The sequence below is a fragment of the Bufo bufo genome, chromosome 1 (genome assembly GCF_905171765.1).
Source record: "Bufo bufo chromosome 1, aBufBuf1.1, whole genome shotgun sequence".
Lineage (NCBI taxonomy): Eukaryota > Metazoa > Chordata > Amphibia > Anura > Bufonidae > Bufo > Bufo bufo.
In genome coordinates, this window is record NC_053389.1 from 160,259,040 (window position 1) to 160,273,864 (window position 14,825).

The 14,825-nt window shown below is 44.1% G+C and overlaps 1 protein-coding gene across 4 annotated transcripts in view; it reads right to left on the reverse strand.

Moving 5' to 3' along the window:
• The window catches only part of PKNOX2 (PBX/knotted 1 homeobox 2), a 394,029-nt gene that overhangs the window by 41,097 nt on the left and 338,107 nt on the right, over positions 1-14,825 (reverse strand). For all 4 annotated transcript variants that reach the window (XM_040431114.1, XM_040431111.1, XM_040431113.1 and 1 more), the window contains one exon: positions 7,392-7,580. In XM_040431114.1, the coding sequence (XP_040287048.1) occupies positions 7,392-7,580 (189 nt within the window). The remainder of the gene's footprint in view (positions 1-7,391; positions 7,581-14,825) is intronic.

Below are 14,825 nucleotides of genomic sequence, written 5' to 3' on the forward strand. Positions count from 1 at the left end.
AGACATCTACCAGTCATGCTTCCATTGACTTTACCAACGTTTGAGGATGTTTCCAACAGGAAAACCCTTGTTACCATTGGTAGGTCAGTGCTCATACCAAGAGACCACCATTTTCCAGTCAGCTTTTGGGTGAAGTTATAGTATGAGCACCCTTACAAGAGGGTTTACATTCGGTTTCCTCAGATCAAAGGTTCTCAGTGACGTTGTGCTCACATTTTATTACTTTACGTACATGAAATACCAATATGCTGTGCCGAAACTGAACACATGTCCATCCAAGTGGCTAAGTAGATCTGCTGCTTCCCTAGAAACTCGATGACTTCAAAAAGAATGTATTTGTTCAGAAACATCTTATTCACACACAGCGAGCAGGGAAGGGAGGGGGCCGCAGAAAAACTGGCACCTTCTCTACTTCAGGTCTTTGGCCAGAGTGTAGGTCTCCAGGTCACCAAATTCTATCAGTCACCACCATCTGTTCCACCACAGATGATGACTCCTTGTGGGTAATTACATTTCTTAACTCTTAGAGCCCTTGGAAAAAGGCAATCACAGACTGTACATTTACGTGGAGGTTAAAAATGTAAGGGGACGGAAAGCTTTCTGTAGGCAACTCCTTAAAGGAGTTATCCAATTTCTCAAAAACAAAACCACATGTGCCGGGACCCTCACCGGTAATATACTTACCCTACTCCCAGCGCCGCTCCTGGTCCGCGCATCGCCGCTGCTGCTTCTACCTGCACAAGGATAAAAATATCCAGTGTCGGGATGGAAGGGGGGGAGCAGCCAATGGCAGGCGGTGACGAGCCTCCCTAGCATCGCGGGTGACGCTAGGGAGGCTCTTCCCCCACCTGTTATTGGCTGCTCCCCCGACACCAGATGTTTTCATCCATGTGCAGGGAGAAGCAGCAGCGCCGGGAGTAGGGTAAGTATATTACCGGTGAGGGTCCCGGCACATGTGTTTTTTTTTTGGAGAAATTGGATAACCCCTTTAATTTTACATTTATATTAGTACTGATGGATCCCAATCTGCAAACTCAAAGGAGAAGATCTGACACAAACTGATTGTAATCCAGTTTTCTACTGCATTCTGGGACAGGAACCTACTGTTAGACACCTATCATTGTCAGGCATATTAGCTCTCATAAGGTCAAATTCCTTTGTTAACAAGTAACTTTTTCTTAAAGGGAACCTGTCACCTCTGCTATGCTACCCTCACTGACCGTTTCTAAATGTTCATTGTGTTACCCTAAACATATAAATTACACTTTTAATTTAATTTGCAGACGAATTCTATAAGTATTATGCATTTTTGTACTTCACGCCTTTTATGCAAATTAACATAAAAGTGTCATATCTTGTGTGACCAGAGAAGAGTCATATTTTCAAGCTTTGACTCATCTCAGGTTAATTTGCATATGTATCAAATCGTTTTTTTGACACAATAAAAGCACACAGAGCTATGGGGACTGGGTATTGCGGATATGCTAGCGGCCATCTAGCAACCCATGTCCTCAGCTCTATACCCAAAATCCAGATGACAGGTTCCCTTTAAAGGGGTTATCCCATGAGTAATGTAAAGAATGAAAACCAGACATCATATAGTACATGACAATCTCTTTCTAATAAAGCTAGAACCAGCCATGTACCTCACATGGATCCAGAGATCTCCCCATTCATTGCTGCAATGACTCTGCTAGATTTATTTCAAGCTGGCAGCTCAGAGGGCATGCACTTTCTTATGGGGCATCTCATCCGCTTCCCTCCTTGACATACTCCAAAATAACAGCAAGTGGCACATGTATTGCTCCATGATAAATTTTTGGCCTACAAAAATTTTGGATGCTGTGGTGGTGCTTCCACTATAGAGACCATAGGACCCGGCTTACAGTGCCAATTATAGGACACCAAAATCAGAGTCACAGGCTCCACTATGTAATGCCATTCACAGGACCACTATACAGTGACAGCCACAGGACCCCCATAAGAATGACAGGCACAGGCCTAGAGCTTTTTTTTTCTGCTGATGTGGATTCTGTGCCAAAGCTCCAGTGGCTGCATGGTGTCTGCTTCCCATTGTTTTCAATGGGAGTCTGCGCAGCTGTTCACAGCTGGTAGTTTAAAGGGCTTGTGCAGGAATGGGGTCTTTTTTACACCTCCCCCCTTCCCGACTTGCCCAGTATTGTAAAGGAAAGATTACCTGTTTCCTGGCACAGGCTCCCCACCCCTTTCCTTTAGGCCTACAATGCTCCGTTGGGCTCCCTTGATGTCAACATCCAATTCGACATCGCTGCAGCCAATCACTGACCGTGGTGGTGACCAGATCCCCTTACATCTTGACAAATGGTCACATGAGACAAAGAGATCTCGTCTCTCCTGCGACCAGTGATTGGCTGTGGCATTGTTAAACCGGATGTTGACATCGAGGAAGCATTGCAGGCCTAGAGGAGAAGCAGTGGGGAGTCAGTGCTGGGAAGCAGGTAGGTAATCTTTCTTTTACAGGCCCGGCCAAGTGTGTGTGTGTGTGTGTGTGTGTTTGGGGGGGCATTTGCCAAAAAAGACCCCATTTTTGCACAAGCCCTTTAAACCACCATCTGTGAACAGCTGCGCAGACTCCCATTGAAAACAATGAGTGGCAGGCACCATGCAGCCACTGGAATTTGGCACAGAATCCACACCAACATTTCGTCAGTAAGATCCGCAGTGTGAACACACCCCAGAAGCTCTGGGCCTGTGCCTGTCACTCTTATTGGGGTCCCGTCACTGTATAGTGGACCAGTGAATAGCACTATATAGTGGGTCCTGTGACTCTGATTTCGGGGTCCTATAATTGGCACTGTAAGCTGGGTAACTATGGTCTCTATAGTGGAAGCACCACCACAGCATCCAAAATTTTTGTAGGCAAAAAATTTACCATGGAGCAATAGATGTGCCGCTTGCTGTTTTTTTGAAGTATAAGGAGGGAAGCGGATGAGATGTAGATCACAAGGAAGACTTCTCATTTCATTCCTGCTGCCGCCAATGACATTTTATTTTAAGACGAGCCCAATTAATGATTTTTATCACAGACCCAACCCGTTGAGATCCAAGTTCAATTGGATCATTGTAGAGACGGACAGCAACTGATTATTGCCATTGCTACACATATCTCTTTTCTGCTGTCATCTGAGGTGTTTGTGAAAAGTTAAATCCTCATTATGTTTCCTGACCAATGCATTCTAATTAGATCAACAGTTAAAAAAAATATATTCACAACAGCCACAGGACAGCTTTACATCTCATTAACTTCTCACTTCCTATTTTCAGCAAAATTACTGATAAAAATGTGCATCTCCATTTTCCTGAGCTCGCAGTCTCATCGCCTCATATCTAACATCTCTCTTGTCGCCCTGGATGCAAGTTGTTGCTATGACAACCCGCAATAATAGAAGCTAATAAATTACAAACGAGATGCTCGTTGAGCAATTATTGTCGTCCTTTATGCAAGTTTCTTGCTAATTTCGCTCATAAGGGAAACTGCAATAAGCAAGGAAGGGATAAGAAGTCTATTTCCAGAGGATATTAGCAAACAAGGAACAAAAAAAACAAAACAAAAAAATAAAAAAAAACACTTTCTCTCTACTTTTAAAATCAGTGATTAAGTGACTTTGTTATTCCAGGATGGCTAAATTAGGTTTTTTATGCCATTATTTATTTGGATATTTTAAGGCCTTCCCGAAAGAAAAGTAAAAATTGAAAGAAATTTGTGTTCTGAATAAATTCATCTTTTTCATGTAGAGCACATCAAATATTCTAGATATTATCGACTCCCCCACCTCGTTCTGCTGCCAGCACATGCAATATTTAAATATTCTCTCCAGCTCATAAAATACATAAAACAAAAGCTGTTGGAAGTGTGACAGCTGGATCAAGAGCTGGGAATGATGGGGCTGGGAGCGCCGCGTGGAGGCATCACACAATGGTCAGCGCCACGGAAAAGACTGCAGAAATGCATATGAAAGTAAAGCTGCATCTCAGGTCTCATAGTAGAAAATCTGTAAGTGAAATGAAATCTTTGCTTCTATGTGAATGCTATGTACAGCAGTTATCTAATGTGCCCTTATCAGAAATGTCAAATTCCCTGCAGCGGATTGGATCAGAGCTGTCAACAAAAGACACGGAGAGAAGCCTGTGTTCTGGTGACGGCACAGGGAAGAGCAGCTGGCAGAAATAAGATCTAGCTGAACCGTTCCTATTCATAGGAAATGCAACTAACATACTGCAGAACTCAATAACAAAACTGTATACAATCAGCTCCCCCTAGTGGTGCTGCAGAGAGCCCGAATTTTATACTTTAAAGAGGACGTATCAGCATCAATTCTATTAAACCCATTTATTTCAGAGTTGATCCTGCTGATTAAAACAATACCTGTATGAAGAAAATCTGATTAGCGGTTCTGGAGATATCTGATGACATCATCCTCATCCAGGTGGAGGGTGACATGATTGTGTGTGAATGTGCAGTAAAATTTTTGGCAGCGGAGAAAAGGCAATGGTAAAATATTTCCAGAATGGCTAATCAGATTATCTTCATACAGCTATCATTTTAATCAGCAGTATCAACCCAACCAGGTTATATGTCTGGTTTAATAGGATTGATCCTTATGACAGATCCTCCTTTAACTCTGTTGGAGAATTTAGTTTTCAATTAGCACCAGTTTTGTTGCAATTTTATGGAAAATGTTCACCTTTTCTTATCACTTTTCAAAAGTTGTAAGAATAGTGGGTGGGGTCCCGTGGAATGGGAGTGGCCAACAACAGTTTGACAAATGCATTACATTTAAAGCCAGATAATGGCATAAAAGGTAGCACAAATCTACGCTTGCTAATAGCAAGCATAGATCCCATTCTTCTGGCTTTCAGGCAGCTCAAGATGTACCAAATGTATTATTATTTATTATAATTTTGGCACATCATTCCAAGGATCTTTATTATAAGATTACCGTATGAAACACCAGCGCTACTAAATCAGCCCCTGATCTGAATCTCAAAAACTAAGCTCATAAGCCCCGTACCTGGGAAGAAGAGGCTTCTGACAACACCCATTTATGGGTGTTTGTGTGAGCCCCACCCATTTTTGGCCTAAGAAAGCGCAAATTTGCCAGAACTGTCTCTGAAAATCAGGGACAGTCCTGTCAAATTCAGGACAGTTGGCAATATGGATTTACCCAAAAATGGAGTTTCCTTGATGCTCTTCTCCTTTCTGTGCCACACCTCCAGCACTGCCCCTAACAACATACAGCTAGTTTATAGCTCCTCCCACCCAGGTTATAAAATAGGAACCCCCAATCACTGCTCCGCCCATGGACATAACATTACAAGAAATAAGAAAAAGCTGCATGGACATGGTCATGTGACCAAAGCCCAGAACAGAAGACAAGAGCAATACAGGTAAAAGAAATACATTATGCAATTACACCTACCTTCATAAATTATTATATTAAAGGAGGTTGACGCAAATCAGGAAAATCTCCTTAAGGCTTTGAGTCCAGAGGGATAACAAATATCGTATTTTTCGAACTATAAGACGTACTTTTTTCCACCCAACAGTGGGGGAAAAGTGACAGTGTGTTTTATAGTCCAAATGCTAATGATCACTTCCATTATGGAAGGGGTCATCAGCATGCGGGATGCACAGGAGGTTAGGACAGCGCTGCGCTGGATGTACTCACCCTCCATGGTCTCCTTCGGGCTCTGATCTGCACTGTGTCATGACTGCAGCATTCGTTAGGATGTAGTGCATGTAGGCACGCACTATGATCTGATGCTGTGTGCTGTCAGGTCACAGTACAAAGCAAGACACGGAAGAAGTGATGCACGGAGCAGTGAGTCCAGTTTGGCCGGACTAGGGCGCAGCTAAGGGTAGGCCAGCATGATTAGGTTTGGTTGTAGGGTCTGGGGGGTTAAGGGGTTAAGGTATTTGAATTGAATGGTGGGGTGGGGGGCGTTGCTATAGTGGGAGGAGTTTGGGGGGCTATTTATGGGGGTGTACTGAGGTGAGGGGTGCCATTTTGTGGAAAAAGAAAACTCCCACCCACCCTCCCATATATTTGGAAGTAGTGAGGGGGTGAGATAAGGAGGTGAACGAGCCAGGTTCGTGGATGGAAAGAGGCGTGTTGGTTTGATAACGGGGATATTAATTTTATTGGATATAAGGCAATAAGAGGCGGTTATGTGGGTTGTTTGTTGTGGTGGGGGAAAAAGTATATCATTGCAGTCGGGGCGGTAGGAGGTACTGGAAGCTGGGACTACGGATCGGGATTTGAGGTTGAGAGGGCCCCTTATGGTGGGGGCTGGACTCTCATGGTGGGGCTTACCTGTTCGGTTTGGCGAGGCGTCCACCACCGGGTGTCTCCGAGCTTGTATACTGCGGCTGGAGGCAAGGTGGATTTGCCGTGTGGTTTGTAAGTGGACAATTTGGGGCTTCCAGGACCTCCTTCGTCTGCGGTTATGTTTTATATATGTTATGTATTTATATTAATAATAAATGGCTGCTGTGGCCAATTAAATCCATTTGATGAGTGGTGTGGTTATTTTGGGGGGATAATGGTGGGTAGACGGGTATGGGAATGGTGGGGCTAAGTGTTGGTGAAGACCCGGAGTATCAACCAATACCTTAATCATGAATGTGCAGCGCTGTAAGGAGCAAGCAAGTTAAGTTTATTTTATTTCATTTTTTTGTAACGTCTGATGGGGGTCTGATCTGAGGCTGATGGAGGCTGGGTGGTCTGATCTGAGGCTGATGGAGGCTGGGTGGTCTGATCTGAGGCTGATGGATCTTGGGGCTCTGATTTAGTGTCTGATCTGAGTTCTGATGAGGATTGGGGGTCTGATGAGGATTAGGGGTCTGAGGAGGGTCTAAGGTCTGATGAAGAATGGGGATCTAATTTGGGAGTCTGCTGTGAGGTCTGATGGAAAATATTTTTTTTTCTTATTTTCCGTCTCCAAATCTTAGGTGCGTCTTATAGTCCAGTGCATGTTATAGTCGAAAAATACATTATATGAATTATAAAGGTAGAAATGGATCCAAAAGGTATTTTTATTTTTCAGAATCCATTCCTATTCTGGATGAAAATTTCCATGAAAAACCGCAAGGAAAATAACAGTATGTGAATAGCAGCCCATGATGCTATCAACACCAAGGATGCTTGGTATCGGGAAAGCAATGACGTAAAAAAATCAAAGCCAGAAAAAAAATGTAGTTGCTTTAGTTGCCCCTATGCCAAGCCCCATAGGACTGTGGTTAGGTATGTGTATATTTTTACCGTATATACCATGTTTATGTAGGAATGCCACAGACAGAAATACTGGTCACTGCAGATAAAAGACACTATAAACAGAACACGTTTTCTGACCTGTGTGTGAATGCTGTTGGATGGCTGGTTAGGGGAATAGGGTCCGCCCAAGTCGTTCCTGAGCAGATTATCACTGTGCATTTTCGTCTTCAGGCAGGTGATATACCGGTTGCAAAAATCCTTGCACAATTCATTTACTTTCTCCAATTCCAGCAGATGGATTCTCAGGACCTGGATCGCCTTCACCATCTGAAAAGGTCAAATGACAACATGACACACATTGCTACCTTTAATGTGAACGGTTCTGTACAATGCTGCTGCTTCCGAGATTGCAGAACTAGAATAATACCGCAAAATTGCAGCATAGACCTTGCATAATGTTATATTAAAGAATTCTTAGTGAAGGAAAAAGTTTACAGCAATTCCATAATATAAACCTATTAGCTAAATCAATTTGGGTAATAGGGAAGATTCAGAATGGGAAAACGGACTGCCTCTCACCGTCTATCTACTGCATCATCAGCAGACTGGAGTCAGACCTGGATGGAGAGAGGATGACCATCAGGCTGTCTCCATTAATGCTGATTGTGCCAGGCGAGGAGAATGTGATTTCACCATGGCTGTTCTCCTCTTGGGTACGTCCCCCCACTGTGTATACGCTGTGTAAGGCCTCCTGCACACGACCGTTGTGTGCACCCGTGGCTGTTGTGCCGTTTTCAGTTTTTTTTCGCGGACCCATTGACTTTCAATGGGTCCGTGGAAAAATCGGAAAATGCACCGTTTTGCAGCCGCATCCGTGATTCGTGTTTCCTGTCCGTCAAAAAAAAAGGACCTGTCCTATTTTTTTGACGGACAACGGTTCACGGACCCATTCAAGTCAATGGGTCCGTCAAAGAACACGGATGCCCACAAGATTGGCATCCGCGTCCGTGATCAGTGGCCGTAGGTTACTTTCATACAGACGGATCCGAAGATCCGTCTGCATAAAAGCTTTTCCAGAGATGAGTTTTCACTTTGTGAAAACTCATATCCGCAGTATATTCTAACACAGAGGCGTTCCCATAGTGATGGGGACGCTTCTAGTTAGAATATACTACGAACTGTGTACATGACTGCCCCCTGCTGCCTGGCAGCACCCGATCTCTTACAGGGGGCTGTGATCCGCACAATTAATTGTGCATATCATAGCCCCCTATAAAAGATCAGGGGCAAACCCCCCTCCCTCCCCAGTCTTAATTTCATTGGTGGCCAGTGCGGCCCTCCCGGGCCCCCTCCCTCTATTGTATTATCATTGGTGGTCAGTGTGCGCCCCCCCCCCGGCCCCCCCCTCCCTCTATTGTAATATCATTGGTGGCCAGTGTGCGGCCTCCCCCAGAGCCCCCTCTCTCCCTTTATTGTATTATCATTGGTGGCCAGTGTGCGGCCCCCCCAGCCCCCCCTCCCTCCCTCTATTGTATTAGCCTTGGCGGCCAGTGTGCGGCGCCCCCGGCCCCCCCTCTATTGTATAAATATCATTGGTGGCCAGTGTGCGGCTTCCCCCCCCCTCCCCCGATCATTGGTGGCAGCGGAGATTCCAATTGGAGTCCCAGTTTAATCGCTCTGGGGCTCCGATCGGTAACCATGGCAACCAGGCCGCTACTGCAGGCCTGGTTGCCATGGTTACTTAGCAATATTACCATATTAGAAGCATCATACTTACCTGCTGCGCTGTCTGTGACCGGCCGGGAGCTCCTCCTACTGGTAAGTGACAGATCATTAAGCAATGCGCCGCACAGACCTGTCACTTACCAGTAGGAGGAGCTCCTGGCCGGTCACAGACAGCGCAGCAGGTAAGTATGATGCTTCTAATATTGTAATATTGCTAAGTAACCATGGCAACCAGGCCTGCAGTAGCGTCCTGGTTGCCATGGTTACCGATCGGAGCCCCAGCGATTAAACTGGGACTCCGATCGGAATCTCCGCTGCCACCAATGATCGGGGGGGGGGGGGAGAGGGGAGGCCGAACACTGGCCACCAATGATATTACAATAGAGGGAGGGGGGGCCAGGGGAGGCCGCACACTGGCCACCAATGATAATACAATAGAGGGAGGGAGGGGGGGCCGGGGGGGCCGCACACTGGCCACCAATGATAATACAATAGAGGGGGGGGGGGGTGGGGGCTGCACACTGGCTACCAATGATATTCAAACTGGGGAGGGAGGGGGTTCTGCCCCCTGCTGCCTGGCAGCCCCTGATCTCTTACAGGGGGCTATGATATGCACAATTAACCCCTCAGGTGCAGCACCTGAGGGGTTAATTGTGCGGATCACAGCCCCCTGTAAGAGATCGGATGCTGCCAGGCAGCAGGGGGCAGTCATGTACACAGTTCGTAGTATATTCTAACTAGAAGCGTCCCCATCACTATGGGAACGCCTCTGTGTTAGAATATACTGTCGGATATGAGTTTCACGATCTAACTCATATCCGACAGTATATTCTAACATAGAGGCGTTCCCATGGTGATGAGGACGCTTCAAGTTAAAATATACCATCGGATTGGAGAAAACTCCGATCCGATGGTATAATAGGGACTCCTGACTTTACATTGAGTCAATGGGGGACGGATCCGTTTAAAATTGCACCATATTGTGTCAACGTCAAACGGATCCGTCCCCATTGACTTGCATTGTAATTCAGGACGGATCCGTTTGGCTCCGCACGGCCAGGCGGACACCAAAACAACTTTTTTTTCATGTCCGTGGATCCTCCAAAAATCAAGGAAGACCCACGGACGAAAAAACGGTCACGGATCACGGACCAACGGAACCCCGTTTTGCGGACCGTGAAAAAATACTGTCGTGTGCAGGAGGCCTAACAGTGCGGACACTGTAATGAATGGGCTTGCAGCGTTGCCAGCCGTCCAGAAATTTCTGGATAGTTCATAAAAATAGGCAACGTTTTTCCTGTGTCCATTAAAATAAAAAATTGATGTTTCTGTGATATTTTTGAGGCTGGTGGTGCTTGACTAGATTACTTTGGTGGTATTTATCATCATTTTACAGCTCACAGTAAATGCTGGTAATGAGTTATTATCAGTATATTGAGCTATTGACATGTATTACGTATAACCTTTATTATTCGTTATGATATTCCAATTTGTCCATAAAAAATGTTGGCTATCTGTGATTTTGGAATAAGTTGTCCAGAAAAAAGAAAAATTTTGATTGGCAACCCTGCTCGCAAGTTGCACAAAAAAAATCCAACACTGCCGGATGTTTTGGGATTTTGAAGAAGCAGTCATGGCACCTAGCGAGTAATGCAGCGACCCTATTCAATTTAGTGGCTGCACTTCTACGTGGTGATCATTGGTCATGTGATGTTGTAACCAAAATTGCTGTGTAGCCCCAAGCTTAAACAAATCTCATCTACACACTGTGTAAAAAACATCTATGCAGAAATTAACATGCAGTGTAGATTTTAAATTTGCAGCAATTTCTGAAATGCCAAGAGTAGAATCCACAGCATGTCTGCCACAAAAGCCAGCCTAAAACAGAATGTAAGGCTACATACATACAACATCATTTTGGGTCTGCGTCTGATCCGCATTTTTTGCAGATTGTACGCAGACCCAATCATCTGTATGATGTCTATTCCACAATTTTCTCACTCCCATCACTGGAAATATTCTATAAATCTGCAGAACAGGCACATGGATGCGGATAGAACACGAATGCGGATCCGTGTGCTGTCCTTTTTTTTCGGACCCGTAAAAAGGAATGGGTCCAGGTGCGATCCCCAAAAAACACATTTCGGACATGGACCAAAACTACGGTCATGTGCATGAGGCCTAACGCTGAGTGCACATATATCAGTTGCACCTGGCCTGTTCTTTTAGGTCGGGAGCCAGACACTGTACTGCACTTCAGTGCACAGGACCGGTGTCTATAGATTAACAGTGCGCACAGAAAAACATTTATCATGTAGATACAGTTAATACGAGGCACTTACTATTGTATTGTGATTGTCCATATTGCTTCCTTTGCTGGCTGGAATCATTTTGCACTGCTCGTTTCCATGGTTAGGACCACCGTGCAATTCATCAGTGGTGGTCGTGCTTGCACACTATAGGGAAAAGCACCGGCCTATTTGGTGGCTGGGACATAGGCTTGTGCTTTTTCCTATAGTGTGCAAGCACGACCACCACTGATGAATTGCACGGTGGTCCTAACCATGGAAACGAGCAGTGTATAATGTGATGGAAAAATTATTCCAGTCAGCAAAGGAGGCAATATGGACAATCACAATACATTAGTAAGTGCCAGGTGCGTAACTACCATTGCGGCAGACTATGCGACTGCTATGGGGCCCAGGGCAAGAGGGGGCCCAGTTGGGATCGTCTCCTCTTCTACTGGGTGTAAAAACTTGGTCAGGACTCTACCTTCTAAAGGAACAACATTTAGCAAATGGAGCAGTGGAAAAATGGCCTGAGGGTCATTGAAAAGGGTTTAGGCAGAAACCCTTCTGTCCTGCGTGGGGGGCCTGGTTTGATCCTTGCTATGGGGCCCTTACTTCTCTATGTACACCACTGGTCAGTGCCTTGTATTAACTTTATCTACATGATAAATGCCATTTGCTGAGGTGAGACAACCCCTTTAAGTCTACACAGGATGAGCAGCAGACATGTGGTCACAAGGACTTCCCTAATAATGTCATTTTAAACGTCACTTTGACCCTCAAAGAACAGCTTTAAATACCCCCCTATGAGCGGTCCGGGAGGTCACTTGTCCACAGATTAATGAGCTGTGTACCGTGGTGAATTTGTTTGGTGCTTCAGATTGAAAGATCTTTAATGACTTATAAAAAGACAATAAAAATGATGACTATGAGCAGGAACAGACAGGACCCCATAATTTATGTGTCTCTGCAATAAATATGGCAAATGAAGAAACAGCTTACATGCGAGATACTTTCAGTCAGCTGAACGCAAACCTGAGCCTGCGAGGGGGCATTCAGAAAGAGCGGTGCACAGTTTTCACTATAAAATCTGCAATACTGTATAACTACACCATCTGAATATACTGTAGCTCTGCAGGGTTTTTAAAAAAAATTTTTTACTGACAACTTTGTAATTTCTACCGAAACATGTTAGTTTTGCTGCAATAAAAAACCCTTAACCTATAATTAACAGGACTCTGTTTGCCATGCGACGAGAACCTCATGCACCAAACAAACGTTTATGATTTCTGAGATTGCAGAATTTTTGGGGGGCGCTGTGTTTCCCTCTATGGATGTATCACTGTTCCTTTGTCATGGTATGTAGGCGAATAACCCTGATGATAGAAAAGCTTATTTCTATGTACAGTGTAAAATCAGAGGAGATGGAGATCTATCTCTATGACACAGACCCACAGAATGACATAAATCTCTCAATTAGCTCAGATCATTTGTTCAGCTCTCATTTATGTCGCTGCCTGGCCAAGCAGTATATCTGTCCCCCTGAAGAGTTACAGGCCACCGAAAGACGTGCACAGGATTGTAAAAAACACAGATGCTGAATTAATTGACTGCGTGGCACTCTGCGGCTGATTGAGTTGATAATGGCAAGATCTGACCTTTTTCTATTTTCTAATTATGTGCATCTCGGCTGTGAGGAATACATGATTTCTCTTCTAATGATGGCTAATGTCGCTGGCCTTTTCATCATCTCTACGCCAGAACAATTTCTTAGGATTTACATTGCAGGAGAAGAGGTAGAACATAAGGTGGCAATATGAATTCAGCATACTGGGGGGCGAGAGCTGTTTCCGGTCAGTTAAAAACCAAAGCCGTAATACTGGGCATAAATGGTGAGAGGAAGGAAAGGTCAATGTGTGAGCTGCATAAGGTTTGAGCCTGAAGCTTTAGAGCCCTAGTGAACTACTACAAACTTTGAAAACTTTGCTGTTGCTCATTCAGATCACACTTATAGTTTGCGTCTTCTAAAGTTTTCTACAATACTTACAACTATGAGGAGATTTACTAAGCAAACTGCGCCACAATTCTGGCTGAAAAACTGGCATACAAGCTGACTGACAGATTTATTATGTGGTTTAGATTCTTTTGGGGCTTTTGAGAAGCACCTCAAAAAGAAGGCATGGCTTACAGGAAACATAACATGCACCAGATTTATTAATGGCTTACGGGATTATTTCTACGCAAGATATTGGCGTGAAGGAAGACAACTAAGCTACTTTCGCACCACTAGCGTTTCTATTTTCCGGTATTGAGATCCGTCATAGGGTCTTGATACCGGAAAAAAAACGATTCAGTTTTGTCCCCATTCATTGTCAATGGGGGCAAAACGTAACTGAATAGAATGGAATGCTCCAAAATGCATTCCATTCCGTTCTCATACCAGAGAAGCATGCTGCGGTTTGCTTTCCGTCCTGGGATGCGGAGCAAAACGCAATATAATAAATGGGAAATATTATATGCAGGATAGCCGTTTTTTTTTTGTAGTGGATTTTTTTCACCCTTGAGGTGCATTTTTTTTATATCACAACATGCTCTGGGCCTGGTGTTTTTCCCTCTTTGCCTGGCATTTTTATGTTATAGACCTCCATTTTTTTGCGGCTTCAAAAAAAATGTACGTGCAATGAGTGTTGGCCTTTTTTAATGGTTTTTTTGCATGGCATTTTTTTTTCCAATGCTTCATTCCCATACAACTCTACAGGGCAAGTGACATTAAAAGGGGAAAATATCTTTCTCCCATGATTGTACAATGATTTCAAAAAGCACATAAAAAATGCACAAAATCCAAGAAAATGTTTTATGTACATGCACTCTAGAGCATTGGCTTAGCTATACAGGAGGCAGAGCTTGAAGTTGCCCCTGAGGAACTTAAAGCGGTTTTCCAGGATAGTGTCCATTTTTAGCCAGGCCCCAGAGTATGTGGTACCTGTTGAAAAACTGATACTCACCTAATCCCCACCGCTCTGTTCTGGCATCCTAGCTCTGTTCAGTGATTTTCCATTTCCCCCCTCCCCCCAGTTTGGCTATAATGGCTATAATCCTATAAAACCCCTTTTTGGGTGCTTACACACATGAGTTTGGCTCTGGTGTTTTTTTTTACCTACATAAAAAAGGCACAATAAGCACAAGTATTTTTTATTTGGCATCTGTGATTTTTGCTGTTTTTTTTTTTTTTTTTTAACACAGTGGGTCTTACCACTAGCATTTTCTTCAAGGTGTTTTTCTCCTATGGAGGTGTTGGCAAATTGACTAAAAAAGCCAAGACCTACAGAATGCTGTGTTTTTGAAAAGAAGCAAGAAAGACAAAAAACGACACCTAATGAACAAAAATGCCAGGAGCAAAAAACACTCGTACTGTGTTTCATATTTCCCATATATGTTCTCCTGACAACTGGAGATGGTGTTTTTACAGAAAGAAAAAAAAATGTGAAAAAAGTGCCACTGAAAGTACAAAAGTGCAGAAAAACAACAGCAAAAACTTCGGTATGAAAACACCCTGAAA